The 21,944-nt window shown below is 42.8% G+C and overlaps 1 protein-coding gene across 27 annotated transcripts in view; it reads left to right on the forward strand.

The window, feature by feature from the left end:
* The window catches only part of PARD3 (par-3 family cell polarity regulator), a 771,876-nt gene that overhangs the window by 358,941 nt on the left and 390,991 nt on the right, over positions 1 to 21,944 (forward strand). For all 27 annotated transcript variants that reach the window (XM_068235737.1, XM_068235760.1, XM_068235761.1 and 24 more), the window contains 2 exons: positions 5,046 to 5,428; positions 15,256 to 15,395. In XM_068235737.1, coding sequence (XP_068091838.1) covers positions 5,046 to 5,428; positions 15,256 to 15,395 — 523 coding nt within the window. The remainder of the gene's footprint in view (positions 1 to 5,045; positions 5,429 to 15,255; positions 15,396 to 21,944) is intronic.

Genomic DNA, 21,944 nt, shown 5'->3' on the forward strand with positions numbered 1-21,944 from the left:
GGGGCAGGGACCGGAGCTCTGCAGGAGGCGGGGGAGCAGCTGAGACTGACACTACAGATGTAAACACAGCCTCACAGAATGGCTGTAATTTGTGAGGGATTGCAGAGTGCAGGGGGACCTTAGTGGGGTTTGGGATAGCAACAGAGGCTGGGCTGTATAGGCAGATCCAGCCTCTGTATGCAGATAACATTCTTTAAACACACCTCGGGTTCTCTTTAAGATTATCATGGCTATTTTAAAGCTGGCCTGAACTAAGAACTTACTCTCTCTGCTCTAAAAGATACACAACAGTATAATAACCTTTAAAGGAAACCATTTCTTTGTTACAGCTAATACAAATCCTGCAGTAAATCTGCAGTGTGTCTACTGCCTGCTTTCATGGAAGAAGACATATTGTTAACATTCTATGTTCACCAATTAGCTCTCTGCTCTGGGAGGAACTGACACAGCTGAAGAGATCAATTTACAGCTGTGATTAGTCACAGATGAGGGGGAATTATACACGTTAAACTCACTAATTACATACAGGGTGCATTTCTCTTTGTTTTCCTTCTGTCCTGTGCAAGAGTTCAGGTCCACTTTAATTCAGTTTATTTTGCATGGAAGTTTGTACCAGTGCTTTTTGTCCTTTATCTCCCTCTCCCGTCTGACTGCAAATCTAATGTTAGTAAGGCGGCAGTTCAGGTCAATATCTCCTCAGCTTCAGATCTATATCTCGTTATTACAAAGCACAAATCATATTCACACCTGGTTAATATCAAATAGATTAGAGTGAATGCCTGCGCTGAGCTGTCTGCACAGGCTGCTGTAGACATCAATGTACCGCCGCGCCTTTTATAGGGCAATAAAGTATTCAGGATAAGACCAGAAACCCAACTTTTAATACTCTGAAAAACTCCTCTTTTCTGCAGCGCATTCAGGCAGTTTACTTGGGGAGAAATCGATCACACGTGTTAGAAAGGAAAAGGTTTGTGTTGGTGAGCCCTGCTTGTCCACAGTGCAGTGTAAATGCCATTGTTTGAGCAGTTTCCAAGAGTTTTTCCACCTGTGTGTCCTTACTGTCTGGATACTGTAAATAAGGAAATATCTAAAGATACATTTACTCAACGTTGGTCGTCTGTTTTCTGAGAATTCTGTTGATTGGTCGGGTAGAGCAATGCTGTCCAACTTCATGGGCAGGGGGGGGGGGGGGGGGTGTCTAGCCTTTGGGGACTGGAGTTAGACATCCCTGGGGTAGAGAGACTGCTGCCCTACTTAATTTTAAGACACACTGTATAGGGACCTTTTTCCTCTGACCATGTATTGATCCCGTTTAGCAGTCTCATGCATTTGGAGACTATTCTCTAATTGTGAGGACATTGCGGTAATTACGGTGCACTATGTTTGGTGAAAATCAAATCACTTCAGTGAAATTGGAGCACTATTGCAGTGCCCCAATTTTTTACTGAAGTGAATTGATTTTCACCACGGTGTGCCTGATATTGGTAATTTGCTGCTTCCCACAATGCCCCATTAGATATAAGATCTCAGCAGAGGTCTAAAGCCTGGTACACACCATGGAATTTCCCGTCAGATAGATGGGTCGAATAGATAGTTTCCGACAGGTCCCATCTGATTTCTGATCGTTTTTGTGATGGATTTTGCATATAATTGATCAGAAAATCAATCAGAAAAATGATTGGAAATACATTCGGATCTGACAGAAATTATCTGTTGATGCCTCTATCTGATGGGAAATTGCCTGGCGGGTACCAGGCATATTGTAATATCCCTCTCTTGTCTTTAACTTTGAGCTTTGTATAGCTTGTTCTACCCGACAAAGATGTGATTGTCTTTCCTGATGATCTTCGTAGCAGTTAGTGAATAGCTAACGAAGTTAAGCTAATAAAGTATTGTGAGGCCACAGTTAGCCAGTTTAACTTTAGTCCTATTTCTGAACAATTTAGGTTTCTACTTTTGCTGGTTTACGCTGCCTCTTTCATTACGTTGTTTTACCTTAAAGAGACTCTGTAACAAAATGTTCATCCTTATTTATTTTATCCTATAAGTCCCTATACCTGTTCTATTGTGGTCTGTCTTACTGCAGCCTTTCCTAGTTGCACAGTGGCTGTATTATCTCTGTTATATAATCTAATCTTCTTTCATCTGACTGCTTTGTCGGGCTCAGGCACTAAGGCAGGAATGTGCTGGTCTGCGTGTGATCGGACATAAGCTATACACACCCTCTCCACGCCCCCTCCAGGCTCTATGTGAGTCACAGACTGAGCTTCTCTCAGCCTATCACACTCTGGTTAGCAGCCATGTCTTTTGTTTGTAAACACTGCCTAAAACTGGCAATTACAAGCCAGGATTGCAGCAGGGAGTGGCATAAACAGCACAGAGGGGCCCAGGAGAACATAGTGAATAGAATGGTATGCTTTTTATTGTAAGAAATTTAGAATACAGATTCTCTTTAAGTTTTCAGTTCTGACCTCTTGTTCCATGGCTGCTGCTGCTTTTCAGATATAACTTTCTTCTTGAGCTCTGCTGAGTGCTTTGATGTATTTAACATGTTTGTTAATATTTTAGCTGTGGATCCTGGGAATCGCTGGTTGTTAGCGGAACTCTTCTGGCTCATTCATGTTGCAGCAGTTCTCAAACACATCGCTTGTCAGATGGGTGCAGAATGGGGCATTACCTAGCAGTAATCTGCCATGGTCTTCGTGTATTACATGCATACTCAAGAGAAGCATTAAACTTCATCCCAATCAATACATCGTGTCCTCTAATTTAGGAGAAATGTTTGTTTTCTTCAATAGATCATCAGGGGGTCTATATATGGCTGATACATTGGGCACGATTCACAAAGTTTTTCACCTATTTTCCTCTGTTTTCACCTTATCTATGTTACTTTTTTAAGCTCCCAAAGAGCAAAAATATAATTAAGATAAGAAAAGTAATATTGAAATTAAGTTAATTAGGAACTTGCTTTGAGGGTTGTTTTGCTTGTGAATGTGCTGAAAGGTTATTTTTATTAGGTGATAAATAAGTCGTTCATGAGAAGTTTTGTAAATGGAGCCCATTGGGATTGATTGTGGTGAGCTCCCTCCCACAGTGTGATGTCATGACCAAGGTCCTGACAGTTTGCTGTCTGTAAACCTCGTTGCATTGTGGGAAATAACAGCTTTTTCCAACTGCCAAGCAAGCACAATCTCCCTCTGTGCATAGAACTCTTAGTAACGAACATTCCGTACTGATTACCTGGCAGCACTATAAAATGTAACCACCAGTGATAAATTTCAGAATGTAAATCAGGGAGAGGAAAGATGTTACACGGGTCATAGGCTGACTAAATGATCTATAAATTAATATTTTAAAAAAAAAGTAAGAAATTGTATTCATTATGTTCACTACAGCCCTTCTTTCATGTTGTTCTGCCGCCTGTTACTGTCAAAGGAGTCCTTAAAGAGAAACTCCGACCAAGAATTGAACTTAATCCCAATCAGTAGCTGATACCCCCTTTTACATGAGAAATCTATTCCTTTTCACAAACAGACCATCAGGGGCCACTGTATGGCTGATATTGTGGTGAAACCCCTCCCATAAGAAACTCTTGAGTACGTACTCTTGACAGTTTCCGGTCTGTGAACCTTGCTGCATTGTGGAAAATAGCTTTTTACAGCTTTTTCCAACTGCCAAAAAAGCATGCAGCAGCTACATCACCTGCCAACAGTAAAAATGTCACCATGTAATAAATGTCAGAATGTAAATCAGGGATTTAAAAGATTTTACAGTGGGCAAACGCTGACTAAATCATTTATACATAATTATTGTAAAAATTAAGCACTTTTTTATTACATTATTTTCACTGGAGTTCCTCTTTAAGGGACCATGAGCACTTGTTAAAAATGAAATATTGACTTGGGGTTTCCTCCAGCCCACTGTAGGCCGCAAGGTCCTCCGGTGTCCTCCTGGCTCCTTTCCCAGTCCCGGATGGTGGCTCAGTTAATAGACGGCTGCGGCCTGAAGTCGTCAGGTCTGCTTCTTCAATTAGCGTCCTCATGCCGGCCGGCGTGAGAGTCCTGCGTATGCGTTTTTCATAATTAGAGAACCGCATGCGCAGGACATTGTGCCGGCCAGCATAATGACGCATAGCCGGGCGGTGTGAGGACGCTAATTGAGGAAGCAGGCCTGACGACTTCGGGCTGAAGTCGTTTGATAACGAAGCTGCCAGCCGGAACCAGGAGAGCAGCGAGCTTCAGCGCCATCAGAAGACGGAGCTGAAGTTGCTATTAAAACACTTTAATTCGGCTTCCAGCAATAGCTGGAAGCCGAATTACATCATTCCCCTCTATCCACGTGGACCTGGAGGGAGAATAGTATTTAACGCCGCCGGGACTTGCGCAGCCGCAGGATAAGCCATACCGGCTAGATCCTGCGCCCAAGTCTCCCACCGGCCAATTCATATGTATGCGAGAGGAGACAGGCGGATGCCGGGGAACCTTATGGCCTATGGTGGGTTGGTGGAAGCCCCTGGTAAGTCAATATTTCATTTTTAGCAAGTGCTCAGGGTACTAAGGGCTAGACATCATGAATTGCCATCACTTTCATCTTTCTATTGAGAACAGGATGGATTTTGTTTATGACTGATCTCAAAATCCCTCTTTCTCGATGGGCAGATAAAACATGCTGGAATTGATTGAACAATTGGAAATTTCCTGTTGATCTGACGTGAAAATCGTATTGTGTACCCAGCCTATATATAGTATCCATACTATACGTTATTTCTCCAGCTGTATTGGTTGAATAGGCAGTCTGTCTTTCAGATTTTAGTGTTAATGTTTATCCTGCGATTCCTCACTGTTTTTGTGCGCTTTATAAATTCTTGTTAATTGGGAACAACTGTGACACACTAACAAGTCACTGCAGACCCTTATTTTTCTGTTCTATAAATAATTTCCCGTCTCCATAGTGGCACACGGCACCTCACTTTGCATAATTAGAAAGCATAATTATATTCATAACAATTTAGTGATTTGATCATCTTCTCTCTCCCCGTTCTGCAGAGCACAGCATATGTTCCGCCAAGCCATGCGCTCACCCATGATCTGGTTCCATGTGGTTCCCGCTGCCAACAAAGAACCCTACGAACAACTATCCCAAAGCGAGAACAACAGCTTCTACTCCAACCAACACGCCCCCGACCACCCGTACATGGAGAACAGGAACTTTCACAGTCCTGGGCCCGAGCAGACGCTACAGAGAGTTTCCAGACAGGGAAGCCAGCCAGAGCCAATGGACTCTTACTCTCACCTACCTCATAGTATCAATTCAGCAGGAAAACCACCAACCGGCCTCATCCCCTCACCGCAGCGCGGTGTCAACTTCTCTCCGGTCCCCGGGTACAGTGCCAAAAAAGGAAAGAAGCTATATATCCAGCTCAAAAAAGGTAAGTTACAAATCCGTCCTGTTATTTGCGTTCTTCCAGGAGGGAACTTGTGTATGAGTATGCCTTTCTATAACATCTGTAACATTTTTTTGTCTCTGGATGCAGATATACGTTAGTTTATTAATTGAATTTCTCAGATGTTATGTTTTTTTTTTTTTTTAAAGAAATGAAACATTTGCGTCTAGATACTTTGTTGAAAGTTTTGATCATATCACCAGAACTTTAGGCTCTATGGGTGGGGCTTTTGCTGCTTGTATTGCATCATCCTGCTGTTCAGACTGAAAGTAGTGGGTGCAGCCTGAATCTCTTCAATCAGTGCTGTCCAACTTCATGGTCGTGGTGTGTTTAGCACCATATTTTTTGTCTGTAAGTGGCAGAGCATCAATGTCCTGGCTTTTGGGGGCAGAGGCAAGTACAAACAAGAGGCGGGCCTGCCAGAAAAGGTGGACTGACACAAACAAATAGTCCAGGAAAGCAAGGGTGGCCCACAGACAGCCGTGTCTTAGATAATTGTACCCTATCTCACAGACTGGTGCAGCAGGTGGCCAGTAGGGATGGTCAGTGAGATGCAAATAATTAATTTGATGCAGCATTATGCAAATTTATGCAGCTTGGCAATGAACCAATCAAATCCTGCTGAGGTAAAATTCGATCGGTCAATTTTCAAGCTGCATTCATTTTTATACAAAATTTTTATAATTCTCAATTATTTGCATCTCATTGATTATCCCTAGTGGCCAGTGTCCGGGCTCCTGTCCAGATAATTCTCAAGTGATTTGACAGATAAAAACAAGCTCTGCCGCACAGATTTGCATAGAGCTGGGTGTAACTAGTGGCTGGATAGTGTACTGGTTAAGGGCTCTGCCATTGACATGAGAGACCAGGTTCCAATCCTGGTTAGGGTCAGTACCTATTCAGTCAGAAGTCCTTGGGCAAGACTTCCTTACACTGCCCCTTGCGTGCCCCCTTAGTGACTGCAGCTCTTGAGTGCTTTAATTCCAACAGAAGAAACACACTATGCAAATGTTAGGAGGATTATTGTTGTTATTATAAGTAACTTGTTATGGCGTGAGATTCAGGCCTGAGCTGTAAATTATTCTCCTCACTAAGCTGGTCTGCCCTTACTATCTTCAGCTGTGATATCAGGATTTTTGACTACGGTTCAGCAAACCTATTAGTAATGGGGTTAGTGGGCAACAGTCCGGTGGTAGGACTTCATTTTAAGTCTCACTCCATAACAGTTGAGTAAAGGGGAACTCTAAAGCAGAGCTCCATGAAGGGTTAGTGGGTTGTGTCTTAAAGTGAACCTAAAGCAAGGAACCTCGGTTTAGATAATATACTTACCCATGTAAAGGGTAGACTCAAGATCTTCGATCTTCTAAATCTTTCCTGGTCCTCTCTCTGTCACGTTATTCCACCGCTGTGCCCTGTTGAAGTTATGCAAGTTCGGGACTTAGCAGGTTTCAGAAGTATTTGCGTCCCCAAGTGCTCCCGAAGATGCAAGCCTGGATGCTAAGTACAGATCCCCTCTTCTTCGGAAGTGCTTGGGGGAGGCAAGAAGTTCTAAAGGTTTATTTAACCTGCAGGTCAATCCCTGGGAGACCAGGCATTTTATACACTGGCTTCTGAACTCTCAGAAGCGCACATTCCTGCACCTAACAGGACTACAGATGTTGCCACCTGCTAATTTCAGGAGGTTATTCAGCGCGAGTGTTGTGATTACAGCGCAGGAGATTTTGCACAGCCAGCGCCACCATAGGCCGTAATGAGAATTACTAAATTGGCGCACAGTGAGTAACTTCAGCACCGTCAGAAGATGGAGCTGAAGTTGCTACTAAAACACTGTAATTCGCCTTCCAGCAATAGCTGGAAGCCGAATTACATTATTCCCCACTATCCACATGGACCTAGAGGGGGAATAGTATTTAACGCCACCGGGAACTTGTGCAGCAGCAGCAAGCCCAAGTCTCCTGGTGGCCAATTCATATGTATGCATTTAGGGAGAGGAAAGCTTTTGCAATGGGCAAACAACGACTTATCTATAAATGACTATAATTGAGAAGGCAGCAATCTGGGACTTAATATATGTATAGTAAAAGTACACAAGCCATTTAAAAGCATATGCACCCGGAATAAAGGTGGCCTTCCTATGCATTCTCAGATTTAGTATAAAATGGCATTGGTAATATTACAGCCCAGATAAAGGAAACCATTTCTACTACCACAGAGGATTCTGGGATGAAGGCCTCTCTGCTGACATTTCACATTACAGCTGCTTCTAAAGGGATCATATTTAAGCCACAGTTTCAAAAGACACTAATACTCCTTCCAGTCTCTTCCTTTGTAGAGCCAGAAAGTCATGGATTCTGTCAGTAGAAAAAATTCCTCCTTTAAAGTGAGTAAAAGACTAGATAAATCCCCAGGATTGCAGGCAGAGATAGTGGAGATAGTGCTGGTCACATGACCGAGGCGTACATATTGATACCATGTACCCATTTCTGTTCTGTTGTTTCCTTTTGCTTCCTCTGTTAAATCCTGATATTGTATTTAGGATAAAGGCAGGAATGAAACATTTTAGATGTAAATTTAGTCCCCGGTTAACGAACCAGATGGGGAACTTGTAGGTTCATGAGTAAAATCCAATTTTGAATTCACTAAGGTGTTATAGATTTATTGAACATTTTATCAATAAAACATTTAATAAATCTATAACACCTTAGTGAATTCAAAATTAGATTTTACTCATGAGGTAAATTATCAAACGTTTGTTAAAGTGTTCGATAAAGCTTAGTGAATTGAGGCCATATAGTGTAACACAAGTTAAAAAAAAGCGTATCCTACAATTTCTTAGCCAGTAGCGGCGTACTAAAGTACAACATTGTGGAATGTTATTCGCCAGTGTACCAGAAGAGAAAGAGATGAAGTAAGGAATCAAGAGAGGAAAGAGAGAAGTCATGCCAGATGGCCCTCAAGTGCTCATGATATTAAACAAAAACAAAAAAAGTAAAATCTAAAAAGGTCTTTTTGAAAAAGATAATATACTGTATTTTTTTGATTTGAAACTTTTTCTTTGAAAAAATTCTGAGACGCGGCTTCAATGGGAAAACATTTTTAATTCTCCCTCCCTCCCCCGAGTTATAATGAAGTGAGGTTTTTATTTTTGTGGAGCTGTGAGTGCTTTTTATGATCCATAGCCTCGTCTATTACAGCTGCGTTAGACATACAGTAATTGAATGTTTCCAAGTAGATTACTAGTGTAATGGAAGCTGCTCTTGTAGATAATTGTCTCTAATTTTAATTACAGGAATAATTATCTGTGTCATTGAGAGATTTACAGCAGGATACATGTTTGTGCGTGATCCATAGATAAACGGTGACGTGTGCCCTTTCTGGAACAGCTGTACAGTCAACAACAATTTTTTGTGCCAACAATGAAGCTTTTGGTGGCATAAATTTGGAGTGGGCAAATGGCTTTTCAGGCGCTGTGCTGGCAGTAAAGGTGGCAAGCAGTGCGTGGGCACCTATTCCTTGTTACCTGATGACAAAGTACGAAGATGGCCTGTCTTTCCTAGTCTGTATCCCAATTGCAACTTTTTTTTTGCCAAGTTCTGACTTGGCTCTGACTTGCCAATTACATGGTTACACACTAATGTACTGCAATATGTACCGTAGATATAGGAAGTGTTTCTGGTGCTGAAACAAGGAAAATTACTGTAAAATTGGCTATCTTGAGTAATGTACTGCTTTTATCGCATCCTACGATATATACAGTGCTTCTTAAAGCTGACTTTGGACAGTGGTGGTACAATTTGCGCTTTGAGTCCTATGGGAGAAAAGCGCTATAGAAATGTTATTGTATTGTATTATTGTATATAAATTGGACCTGAACTCTTGCACAGGACGGAAGGAAAGGATAGAGAAATACGCCCTGTATGTATTTAGAGAGGTACAGACTAACCAGCAAGCTCATGGTGACCCAGAACTCATTGGAGTGTGTAAGGGACTACAATGGTCCTAAAAGCCCCCTTACTAAGATGTTAAGAAAAACAAAAGTTTGCTTTCCTAAAACAGAAAGAATTTGCGATAATTTAGGAAAGCAAACTTTTGTATTTAGAGAGTTTATCCTAATTCCCCCTCATCTGTTACTATTTGCAAATTGTAATTTGATCTCAGCCGAGTCAGCTGGCTGCCATGGCAGAGCAGCTAATTGGTAAACAGAGGATATTAATGCCTGGTTCCATGAAAGCAGGAAGTAGACACACAGCAGATTTATTACAGGATTTGGATCAGTTGTATCAAACAAATGTCTTTGCTATTATGCTGCTGTTTCTTTTAGAGCAGAGCGTAAGTTCTGAGTTCAGGTGCGCTTTAAGTACTTTTCCGTACTGTTCACTTTAGAGGCCTTCTTGGAGGAGGAGATAATGGAGTCATTTTGGGTCCTGCTGGGTCTTGATGGAGCCAGCTGTAATGTGCCTGTCAGGGCAGCCGTAGGCTACTTAAGGGACACTTAACTCTTTGTGAAGAGTTTGAATAGTTTTTAGTATAATCTTTTAATTGAACCATTCTCATCAGAACATTCTCTGCCCACCCTGGAGCTGGGCATGGATTTTATACCCTGTGTCTTGCCTGTCTGTGTATGATTTGGGAAAGGTGTGACCATGTGCTGTGTACTTAAACTGCTCAGCTGAACCTTATGAGAACACTTAAGCAGTCATTTGTATTGATAGGTATGTTGGGCTCATTAGAGGAGAGCTGACAGTGAACACTTACTTGAATGATGAAGCTTCACAGCTGCTTAAATGAGTTTTAATTCTTTGCTTACTCCTTGGACTGTGTCCAGCTACCCGACAGTATCTGACATGTCACCAGACACTTCTCCTGGAATCTAAATAGAGGAGGAAGAGTATGTGGCTGTAAACAGTTGTGTAAACTAGAAGCAGCTGCCTTTTAAGGTGACCATACACAGTACAATCAAATAGTTTGATGTTCCCATTTATTTGACCAAAACAATCAAATAGAGCAGAAGCTGAAAATATATATATTTTTCCAATCAATAACTGATCGGTTATTCCGTCCTTTTTTTTTTTTTGTTTAAATAAAAATCTGATCGGATATGTTGGAAAAATGAAGTTGATTGCTTTGGAAATTGAATGGTGTGTGGTAAGTTTGAGAAAATAATGTAATACATCAATCTTTAAAAAAAAGATAAATTGAATCATGTATGACCAACTTTAGGGACATTTAAAATGGCAGCTTGTTTCTAAATTCCTGATATAATTTCCCCACTTACTTTTTTTTTTCTCCTACAAACTGCACCGTCATATCTAGCTTGCTTTGTAAACACATGTACGCACAGCATAGATTTAAGCAGCTCACTGAACTGCCCTCAGCCAATCCGTGAGGAGCAGGAATGTGGGAAAATCACTAGCCTGAACTAGGACTTTAAAATAAAAACAAGGAACACCAAGAGCCCCAATAGTGTAATATGTACTGGTAAATGGTTACTAGATAGAGTAAATATTAATACTCACAAACCAGGGTTACCATTAGGCAACCACTGTAAAGGCAGGTGGGGAGATTTTCCTGACCCCACTCAGGAATAAGAAAGTCGCTCTCTGTAGATGAGGAAAAAAAGGGGGTTCAACCCTCCACCCAGGGTGGACTCAATATTATGCAGGAGAACAGAGGCGTCAAAAGGATAAAAGGAAGCTAAATGAGCTTAAAAACCAAATTCTTGGTAAAAAGAGGAGGTAGTTGTGGACTTACCTCCTCCAAGCAGACACACGACGACTGTAGTAAAGACAGTCAATATATTTTATTTATGTACTCCAAATATGCAACGCAGGTTTGATCCCGCTTCATCAGGCAATAGCATATGTGGTCAGTTGAAGACACAGAGGTGCCTGGCTCTTCTACTGACCACATATGCTATTGCTCCGTTGTTATTGCCTGATGAAGCGGGATCAAACCTGCGAAACGCGTTGCATATTTGGAGTTCATAAATAAAATATATTGACTGTCTTTACTACAGTCGTTGTGTGTCTACTTGGAGGAGGTAAGTCCACCACTGCCTCCTCTATTTACCAAGAATTTGTTTTTTAAGCTCATTTAGCTTCCTTTTATCCTTTTGGCACCTCTGTTCTCCTGCATAGGACTTTAAAATGAGCACTCTAACCCAAAAGTAATGTATTTTTCCTACCTTGGTATCGGTTAACACTTTTACTACTCACCTGTGAAATATGGTGCCCCGTCCTCTCCAGGGCCCCCTAGGTACTTGTGTCACTTCCAGGGACCTTAGGGTGAAGGATAAAACCTCATATCTGCATTTGTCACGCTGTATAATTTGTCTGCTGTAACCTGTAGACATCCCTTAGTTAAATACTTGTTCAGTTGCCCTTCCAGGGGTAATTTTTGCAGCACAGGCTTACAAATCATAGGCTGCCATAGTGAGTCAGAAGGCTCTGTCCATGCCCCACCCTCTAGCGCAGCCTTTCTCAACCTTTCTACCATGGAGGAACCCTGCAAATAACTTTTGGATCTCAAGGAACCCCTGCAAACATTTTTTTTGGTTTTGAGGAACCCCTGCATTTATTTTGCAGGAGGCGTGGTCTTTAAAAGTATGTGTGGCTGTTTATTTTACTACCCCCATTACACTGCCACTCATTATACCATCTCCTGATGCCCCAATTTAGTGCTTCTTGTTACAGTACTACCTATTATAATGTGCTCTATTATACTTCCCCCACGATGGGGGAAAATGCCAAGGAACCCCTGCAGAGTCCTCATGGAACCCTGGGGTTTCAGGGAACCCTGGTTGAGAAAGGCTGCTCTAGCATTTCCAACAGATGCATGATGCAGAGCTAAACGGCAGAAGATCTGCCACACAAAGCCTGCTATACCAGAATCTTGGTTCTATTATCCTTTCTGCTTATTATTCGGTTTCCATTTCTGTGTATCCTGAATTTTGCTTGTGTTGCTTTCCCTGCATCCAAACTCTGCCTCGTCTACATTACAGGCAGAATAGAGCTGTAGAACGCTGTCTATCCACACATAAGTACTGTGGAGAATCTGACTGGAGTAAATTCTCCAGAAGCTGTTCTGAACAACCTTTTCCTTCATTTTTTTTCTTTAACTAAAGTGCTTCCCTCCCCCTCTCTGGCAATAATAAAAGGTGCCCCTAAAAGCCTTTATTTTGAAGAACATTGTGGCAGTACCACCCTCTTCCCCAGGAGTACTCCTGCCTATTAAGAAGGAAGGCGTAACCACGCCATGACACCGCTCACTGCCTCTCCCAGAAGGCTCAGCCTAATGAGGGGGGAGTTTAGATGGCAGAGTCTGCAGACAAGAGCTGCCCATCATTTTTACATCTGAAGTTACAGTGGCTGCTAAGTGACCTCCATTTCCTCAAATAAACGTTCAGGGACATTTTTAATAATTTCTGCATAATTTACATGACTATAGTGAGGGGGGTGTTTAATAAAACGAGGGGCCTGGATAGGGGCCTTTAAACTAGACAGTTGCAATGTTTCCTGTGTGGCAGCAGTATTTCCCTGAATATACTGGTTGCCTGGAGATGCCGGTTTAGAATGATAGCAGTAAGTCTTAGAGCTGTAATTGCTTCTGGAGAAAGCAGAAAGCTTCACAATATTATTAAATGCATATAATTGAATCCCGTGCTTGTATCTTGTCCCAGCAGGGGGCCGGCAAGGATGCATAAAACCTCTCATCCCTTCTGCTGCATTCCCGCCGCGAGCCTCCCACAACAAAGGATTAAACAATAATTTTCCGTTTACCACTTCCAGATCTTAATTTCTCACCCCCAGATACCAATTTAATGCTGCAATTTTCAGATCTGGATTAAAAATATAAATATCTAATAGATAAAGTAAATACTGTTGCACGGATTTAAGTTAGTTTGAAAGTTGGGTGTGTGATCCAAACAGACAGAATATATTTGTTTTCTGAATTTGGAACGCTTCTAAATCTCTTCATAGTGAGGTTAGAAGCTCACGTTGTCTGGATTGCTTTCATATACCCGAGCTGGTTAAAGCAGACCTGAACTCTTGCAAAGAGACAAAGAAAACCCAGAGAAATCTACCCTGTGTGCATTTGAGAACAGCCTAATTCTCCCTTCTCAGCAAGTAATGATCTAGTGTAATTTGAGTTGTTAGCTCTCTGCCGAATACTGTGCAAATATGTAAAGACCGGCAGTTAACTCTTTCTATGCTCCCAGCAAACCAGGAAGTAACCACAATGCAGCATCTCTGTAGGAGCTCTATAAGCTGTAACAAGGACATTTTTTTCTGTAACGGTTATTATGATGTTGCTCATCTTTTAGAGCAGAGAGGACGTTCTGAATTCAGGCCCGCTTTAAGATATTTACTTGGGTCAGATTTAGTGAGGTTCTCCTGGGCTGATTAGCAGTAGAGAGGGTCAGTGAGATGCAAATGATTACAGTTTGCATGCAAGTTAAATACTTATTATATAGACCTTGGAAGAACTTGGCCAGGCAAAACCAGCAGGAAGAATATTTTGTTCAGCTCCAAGTTGCCTACAATGTGCATTAAAGCAGACCTGACGTAAAGGTAATAAAAATAAAATAGTTGAACACTTTTTAGTGGAAAGGCTCCACAGGTTTCCTGCCTTCTTCTACATACCATCAATCTAGCACTGTGTCCCTATAAACCTTTTCGACCCAGCAGTCTTCTGCCGATGAACATGGCTGCAGATGAGCAGCTGCACCAGGCATGTGTGAGTATGTATGGTTGGTGCGTGCCAGTAGAGAAGAGCTCTTGTGCATGAAGGAAGATTCCTTTGTATATGAGCACTTCTGGGCATGCTCGGGCCATACACACACATGCCCAATGCAGTTATGCATGCCAGGGCTGAGCGAGGTAGTGCAGGAACCATGGCATGTAGAAGGGCCAGGGAGTCCTTTGGACTGCCCAGAGGCTTTCCATTCCCGGAATCGAACTTTTTTTTTTTTACTTCTTCTTTTTTTTTTTTTTTTTACATTTACTTCACATTTGGTTTAAGTTTGTGGGCAAGCCAGAGATGTTTGCATCTCATTTATTTTTAGTGACCAGTGATGATAATTTAAGACAATTTGCAGGAGAAAAAAAAACCCATGGAACGATAACTCTTTGCCAACGCCCCCAGGAAAGCTACATGTTTTCTCTAGTTCTCACCTGCTTAGTTTGAAGGCTCTCTCACCTGGCACAGCAATACAGTATTCCATAGGTGTCTCCATCCATCTGATGCTGGTTACAGCAATGCTAAGTATTTAATCAATGCTGTCCCCTTACCTTACTGTGATGCCAAATTCTAGAAGGATAAACTGCTGTGTAGGGTCTTCTCTGATTTCACATTGGTTCTTAGAAATTTCCCTGCTGGTTTTGGTCCTGGTTTTGAAGAGCTGTGTGCAGAGCACTACTTTAAGGCTGGGTTCACACATAAAAGGTGTCCTGTTTTTTGTTTTTTTTTTGACAGTTGGCATCGGTTTGGTGTGAGCTTTCTATAGCTTGGTTCACACATAAAAGGTGTACATTTCCATTGCAGTCCTGTCTGTTTTGTATCAGTTGTGAATCTGTTTCGTATGGGTGTGGTCACTCATAAATGGAGTATAGTTCCAATCCTATCAGGTAAACTTGATAGAAAACTGGTACAACTGGCCTGGACTGGAAATGAACAGATTTATGTGTGAACAAAGCTCAAGTATGGTTCACACATAAATGATATGGTACAGTTATCAGTTGGGGGGTGGGTTGAAGCTTACCCTCCTTGATAATAAATATTTTCTGTAATTACTTTTTCTTCATCTGGTACAGGTGCTGAAGGATTGGGGTTCAGCATAACATCAAGAGATGTCCCTCTAGGTGGTTCAGCTCCAATCTATGTCAAAAACATCCTCCCCAGAGGAGCCGCCATCCAGGACGGCAGAATGAAAGCTGGAGACCGGCTGCTCGAGGTAATATAGTTTCCTTAACTATAATAAGCCATTATTTTGTTTACTTCTTCCTGTTCTTAGTTGTAAATATTAAACACATAAGGAAGTTGGAGGCTAAGGTTTACAGGATATTCATAACTTTCATAGCTTCAGAGATAAGAAAGGGCAACACCTGCATACTGGCCCACCTGTTCCGTTTACATCTGGACTACTGGTGGTGGTTGAAGCCATTCAACTGTTTTGTGCAGTTTACGCTTTCGACCCAGGAGTATACTGTTTCAGTATGGATAACTGTGCTTTAAAGAGGAGCTCCAGTGAAAATAATGTAATAAAAAAAATGCTTAATTTTTACAATAATTATGTATAAATGATTTGAGGTAGCCAGTGTTTGTCCATTGTAAAATCTTTTAAATCCCTGATTTACATTCTGGCATTTATCACATGGTGACATTTTTACTGCTGGCAGGTGATGTAGCTGCTGCTTGCTGTTTTGGCAGTTGGAAACAGCTGTAAACAGCTATTTCCCACAATGCAACAAGGTTCACAGACCGGAAACTACCAGGAGTACCATGGTCCTCAGTTTCTTGTGGGAGTGGTTTCACCACAATATCAGCCGTACAGAGCCCCCTGATGATCCGTTTGTGAAAAGTAATAGATTTCTCATGTAAAAGAGGGTATCAGCTACTGATTAGGATGAAGTTCAATTCTTGGTTGGAATTTCTCTTTAAAAATACAGTAATCCTGTAAAGTATCGAGTTACTATACATTTATCGATTTTGGCAGCTGATAGATCAGTAGACAGATCTCTCTCTGATCGGAGAGAGATCTGTTGGTCGCCATAAACTGCAGGCCGATTTTAGATGAGCTCTTCCCCGGTGCATGTGTATTAATACTTTACCTTTCAGTATTCCTCTGAAGTGTCCGCCCCTCCCCTCTGCGTTAGCACCCCTCGTGGTTATCGCCGTACTCCAGACGGGGCCCATGTGTGACGTCACACATGTGCTCCCCTGCAATGCATCGGCAAACATGTGGGACGTGAATCCAGTAGAGCAGTGTGGACACAGCGGGGACACTGGATAGGTAAAGTATTACTACAGGGTCACCAGGAAGGGGTACATCTACAGTGGGAGGGTGATGTGGCCAGGGGTTTTCATCAGTCGTCCGTGATTATCGTACCCTGTTACCGGCACACACCCTACCGAGCATGCCACCTGATATTTTTCAGGATGTTCGATCGATACATATGAACAATTTTGACCCGAACTCTGATTCAATAATAATTATAAAATCGGATAGTCGATCAGCCACCAAATTTAAAGGGGCATGGCCACATTTAGTGTATAAGCACTTAATTGTGCATACAATGTACCTGAACTGACCCTTTTGCAAACAAAGCTATGCCTACATTTCATAGAGAAGTGTTTTTTGTGAGATGTATTTTTGGACTGCAGTGAATGGGTCAGCACTGCGCTTTGCCAAACAATATGAGCAGCAGTGCAATAGCGTATCACACTACTGGCCAGTGCATGCAGTCTGAACATCAGACAGTGCAGTCTATGCACTTCCAGTGTTCTTGCTGATTGCATACCATACGCTTTGCCGAAATGTGCTCAACTACACATATGTGAACGAGGCCTTTAGTGGTGTTGTGTCTAACATGGCAGATCTCCCCCTCTGCTCACTGGCTGAAGCCCCCTCTTTTTGCCATTATCACATCTCCAGTGGCTGCACTGACTCTTCCATAGTGATGCCAGTAGATGCTCACTGTCTACCTGTTCCTACCTCACGCTGCAGTTGTCCATCGAACATGTGTTCAGCGAACGTACTGCAGCTGGGAAATGTAATTAGGAGTGCTATTCAGGGCGGCCTGTGGGATTTCAGGAATACTCTGAAATAAGCCTGAAATAAAGATCACCAGAGGAATTTATTAAATACCACATTTAAGAAAAAAATTCCACGGGTGGAGGAAGTCAGCAATCATTCCAAGCATTAGAAACCGCACTGATCTTTTCATAATGAGGCCTGATTTAGGCCACAGGAAGCTGTGAGTACAGGAATGAGGTTACGTGGGAAGCAAGGTGACCTAATTGCACCATCTCTTAATAGTCTTTAAGTGGCCAGTGATGTATAATCCGTTTTTTTTACATACCTCAACAATTAGGCTATTGGTAACTGGCTGCGGGAATTAATGGCTCCATCACGGCTAATTGTAGCTAAATTGGGCAACCTTGCAAGATCATTTTATATTGTCATTTAGGAGATTAATGTGCATTCTGTTGTGGCCTTGCGGGTACTTCTAAATTTTATAATCGTTCCTGTAACAGCAAACCCGCTACAGTAAATACCTGACATAAATATCTATAATGATCTCTCAGTCCACCTCATGTCAAAACAGGCCTCAACTAAAGTTTACTTCACTCCATCTCCTCTCCACCATGCTCTGCGCACCTACATAATATTGTTTTACTTATACATATTGGCATGTAGGGCCGGTTCTAGACTTTTTGCAGCCCAAGGGAAACTTGTGAGTGCAGCATGCAGTACTTAGACCTTAGATCAGCAGCGACCTGCAGTGGAGACAGTAACTGCGCATATACGGGAAGTAAGCACTTCCTGTATACGCTCTGCTTACTAGGCCACTGCTCTCCTGTCTCCACTAGGGGTCACTGCTGATCTGAGGTCTCAGTACTGCATACCGTGCCTGGCAATGTGGTGGAGGGGGGATGGCCAGGTAAACAAGCAGCGGCCGAGAGGAAGGGGACAGGCCCTTTGGAAGACACCGCCTGATGCGAGTCGTTCAGGTGGCGTCATGGAAGTTCTGCCTGTGTTGGCTTTGAGGCAAGAGCTGAAAAATATATTGCACTGTGTGGACTGCCCTGCTGCTCCCTGCAAAACCTTTTTCTGACTCAACAGTTCATTTCTACCTCTAAAGGTGTGCCCTTCTTCTCATTCGTTTAGTCGACTCCAATTCTTTGTGACATATGTGTGAATCACAGCTTCTTACAGCTGCTGCATAGGCATTGTTATAGATTCCGTGGAGTGAGATGGAAAAAGAGAGATTCCAGCACTCAGGAGGCAGGGCAGGACTGGACAAACCCGCATCAAAAGTCTGGACTGTATTTAATGATGTGCAATTTCTATTGGGAACGTGCTCAAGCTGGATGTGCAAGAGAGGAGGCAAGGCTGGCACTGCTTCTAAGGTTTATTGTCATCAAAAAAGTGATACCGACACTTAGTCGGTAATGGCAGGTGATGCTAACTGCAGCCTCTGGCCTCTAAAGAGGCTTCCCCCCCCTCTTCCTGAGTAGAGGGGATTCAGCGCTGGGACCCCCCAGGATCTCCTTGGCTGCTTGTTGGGCTGCACACATGCACTGTAGCAAGCTGTATGCACCTGCGCAATAGAGCGGACCTGATTGGGCTTTGTCATTTCAACCGCAGCCTGAGCGGAGAGCCGCTACTGCGCATGTGCACAGTAGAAATTATAAATATTATTGCCGCTCTGTGTCTGGCGGAGTCCCCAGTGCTGGATCCAGATATGAGTAGGATGGGGGGGGGGGGGAACCTCTTTAGGATCCTGAGGTAAATTCCCCCGCCAGGGAGGGGCTCTTTTTTTATTTATTTATTTATTTCCAGATTCTCTTTGAACCTACAGTGTGTAGCATCAACACAGACCACTTCAGTTTGACATCCATTTCAGTGTAGTAGTTCCTCCCTGGAGCTTGTAAACTAATATCACTGAACTAGTGTACACTGTATGCTTAGACAGTGGGAGGAAACGTGAGCATGCACAGGAGGGGCCACACAGAGAACACACACATTCTCTACGCAGATCAGGTCCCTTGCTGGGAATACAACCCAGGTTCTGAGTGCTGCAGTGCAACAGCGCTACCCACTATCCACTGTGCAGCTGTGATCTGGTCTCTGGCGCCAGTAACCTGATTATTCTCATTTCTATTCTTTACCTTAATGAGGCCATAAGAAATATTCAGGTTGACATTTTTTTCACATTGGTCTGTTATTCTGGCAAGAAAAGGTCACCAATATAGCGTGTTGCATAAGGCTGACTCATTTCAATAATAAGCCCTTCTTGGGAAGCCTAATGATAAAGGGCACCATTTAGCAGCACTGCAACAATTCGCTGAAGATCTGTCAAAGAAATAAAAAAAAGAAATCCTTTTTCATTTTGTTTAATACTAATACTGCTGCTTGCTTTTCCCAAATGTGTTATCATATGGGTTATCTTCATTACAGAAGGAAAATCTAAACTGCATACGGTCTATACAGGATAGGTGTCCTAGAGATCATTTTTATTTTGATCAAACATAATAGATATGTCTTACTTTATCTGTGGCGGAGATAGACTAGCCAGATAGCCATTCTGTAAAGCAACTGAACTGATTGAGCATCTGAATAGACAGAGGTAACTGGATGTGTCTGCAGATGAGCTGCTATAAAAAAAGTGTGTAGTATGAACCATTCTGGCAACATACAGGTGAAACTCTAAAAATGAGAATATCGTGCAAAAGTCCAATTATTTCAGTAATTCAATTATAAAAGGTGAAACTAATGTATGGACTCATTACATGCAAAGCAAAATATTTCAAGCATTTATATGTTATAATTTGTATGATTATGGCTTACAGCTTATGAGAACCCCACAATCAAAATCTCAGACCATAAGAGTATTGTGGAAATGTTCAATATTCTATGCTAAGTTTCCTAATTTACCTAATTCAATCCAAAACACCTGCAAAGGGTTCCTGTTTCATATATTAGTTTCACCATTTAACGACCAGCTAACGCCGATAGGCGGCGCCTGGTCGTTTGTGGTTTTGCATGGAAACGGCCTTTCCATGCCAGTTCACGGAGGGTGTCTCCGTGAACAGTGTGCGAGCCGCCGATCGCGGCTCGCTCACGTAATGTAAACATGCGGGGAAGAAATCCCTGCTGTTTACATCAATACGGCGCTGCTACGCAGCAGCGTCGTGACGGAGATCGGCGATCCCCGGCCTCTGATTGGCCGGGGATCGCCGTCATTTGATAGGCTGAAGCCTCACAGAGGGGAAGATAGAGAGAGGTAAGGGGAGGGAGCGCACAATATCGCTGCGGAGGGGGCTTTGAGGAGCCCCCCCCCCCCCCGCAAATCACAGGCAGCCGGCGGCGATCAGACCCCCCCTGCAGGACATCCCCCTAGTGGGGAAAAAAGGGGGGGGAAGTCTGATCGCCCTGCCTTTTACCTGGTCGGTGCTGCGGGCTGGAGAGCCCGCGCAGCACCGATCATTAAAAAACCACGTGGTCCTTAAGTGGTTAAGTTGACATACTGAAATAAATGGACTTTTGCGCAATATTCTAATTTTCCAATTTTCACCTGTATGTTTTAAAGCAGGGGTGCCCACACTTTTTCGGCTCGCGAGCTACTTTAAAATTCGCTGAGGCCAGAAGATCTACTGACGTTTCAAAGGCAAACCCCCCTTCCCCCCCCCCCTCCCCCCGGAACTCCCCAGCACCCCCCCTGAAAAGGTAGTAAGATATAGGTCCCTTCAGTATAGGTTAGCTAGGTATATGTGCCTTCAGTATAGGTTAGCTAGGTGTATGTTCCTTCAGTATAGGTTAGCTAGGTGTATGTTCCTTCAGTATAGGTTAGCTGGGTGTATGTGCCATTTGTATATGTGCCATCTGTATAGGTTAGCCAGGTATATGTGCCATCTATATAGGTTATCTAGGTGTATATGCCTTCAGTTTAGGTTATCAGGGTGCCTCAGTATAGGTTAGCTAGGTATATGTGCCTTCAGTATAGGTTAGCTAGGTGTATGTGCCTCAGTATAGGTTAGCAGGGTGCCTCAGTATAGGTTAGCAGGGTACCTCAGTATAGGTTATCTTCGTCACAAAGGAAATGAAAAACATCCAGCACTGCAGTAGATGGGAATTGCATTTATTCCAGACTGTGCTCAAAAATACCTATGAAAGGGTGACCTCTAGCCCCTTTAAGGAACTAGTGGGTAAAATCAATCTAAAGGTCCAGTGGGGGTTCTTGGAGGGGGTCCTATTGGAAAGAGAAATGAAATATTTGAATATCACGGAATACACCATTCCTACTTTTTATTTCCTACCGAAAACGCATAAGAACCTAAATAACCCCCCGGGACGACCTATCGTATCGGGAAACAATGGGCCCCTTGAAAAGTTATCTAAATATGTAGATCTCAAAATTAAGGACATAGTGAGGGAGCTACCTTCCTTTGTAATGGACACTGGTGATGTACTGGCAGGATTGGAGGATGCATTTGTTGGGGAGGACTGGCTACTCGTTGGCCTGGACGTTGAGTCCCTTTTTACCTCAATACCCAACTCTATTGGCCTTGAGGCCTTGGAGCATTATTTATCCAAGTACTATGGAGGTTTTGAGACTCATGCCGATTTAGTTTTGGACGCTATGAAATTGATCCTTGAGAATAATTATTTTGAATTTGGGGGTTCAATCTACAGACAAAAGAGGGGGGTCACCATGGGGGCCGCTTGTTCCCCTGCCTATGCCTGCCTCCACCTAGGTTATTGGGAGCAGGAGGTGGT

This window comes from Hyperolius riggenbachi, chromosome 5 (assembly GCF_040937935.1).
Source record: "Hyperolius riggenbachi isolate aHypRig1 chromosome 5, aHypRig1.pri, whole genome shotgun sequence".
Lineage (NCBI taxonomy): Eukaryota > Metazoa > Chordata > Amphibia > Anura > Hyperoliidae > Hyperolius > Hyperolius riggenbachi.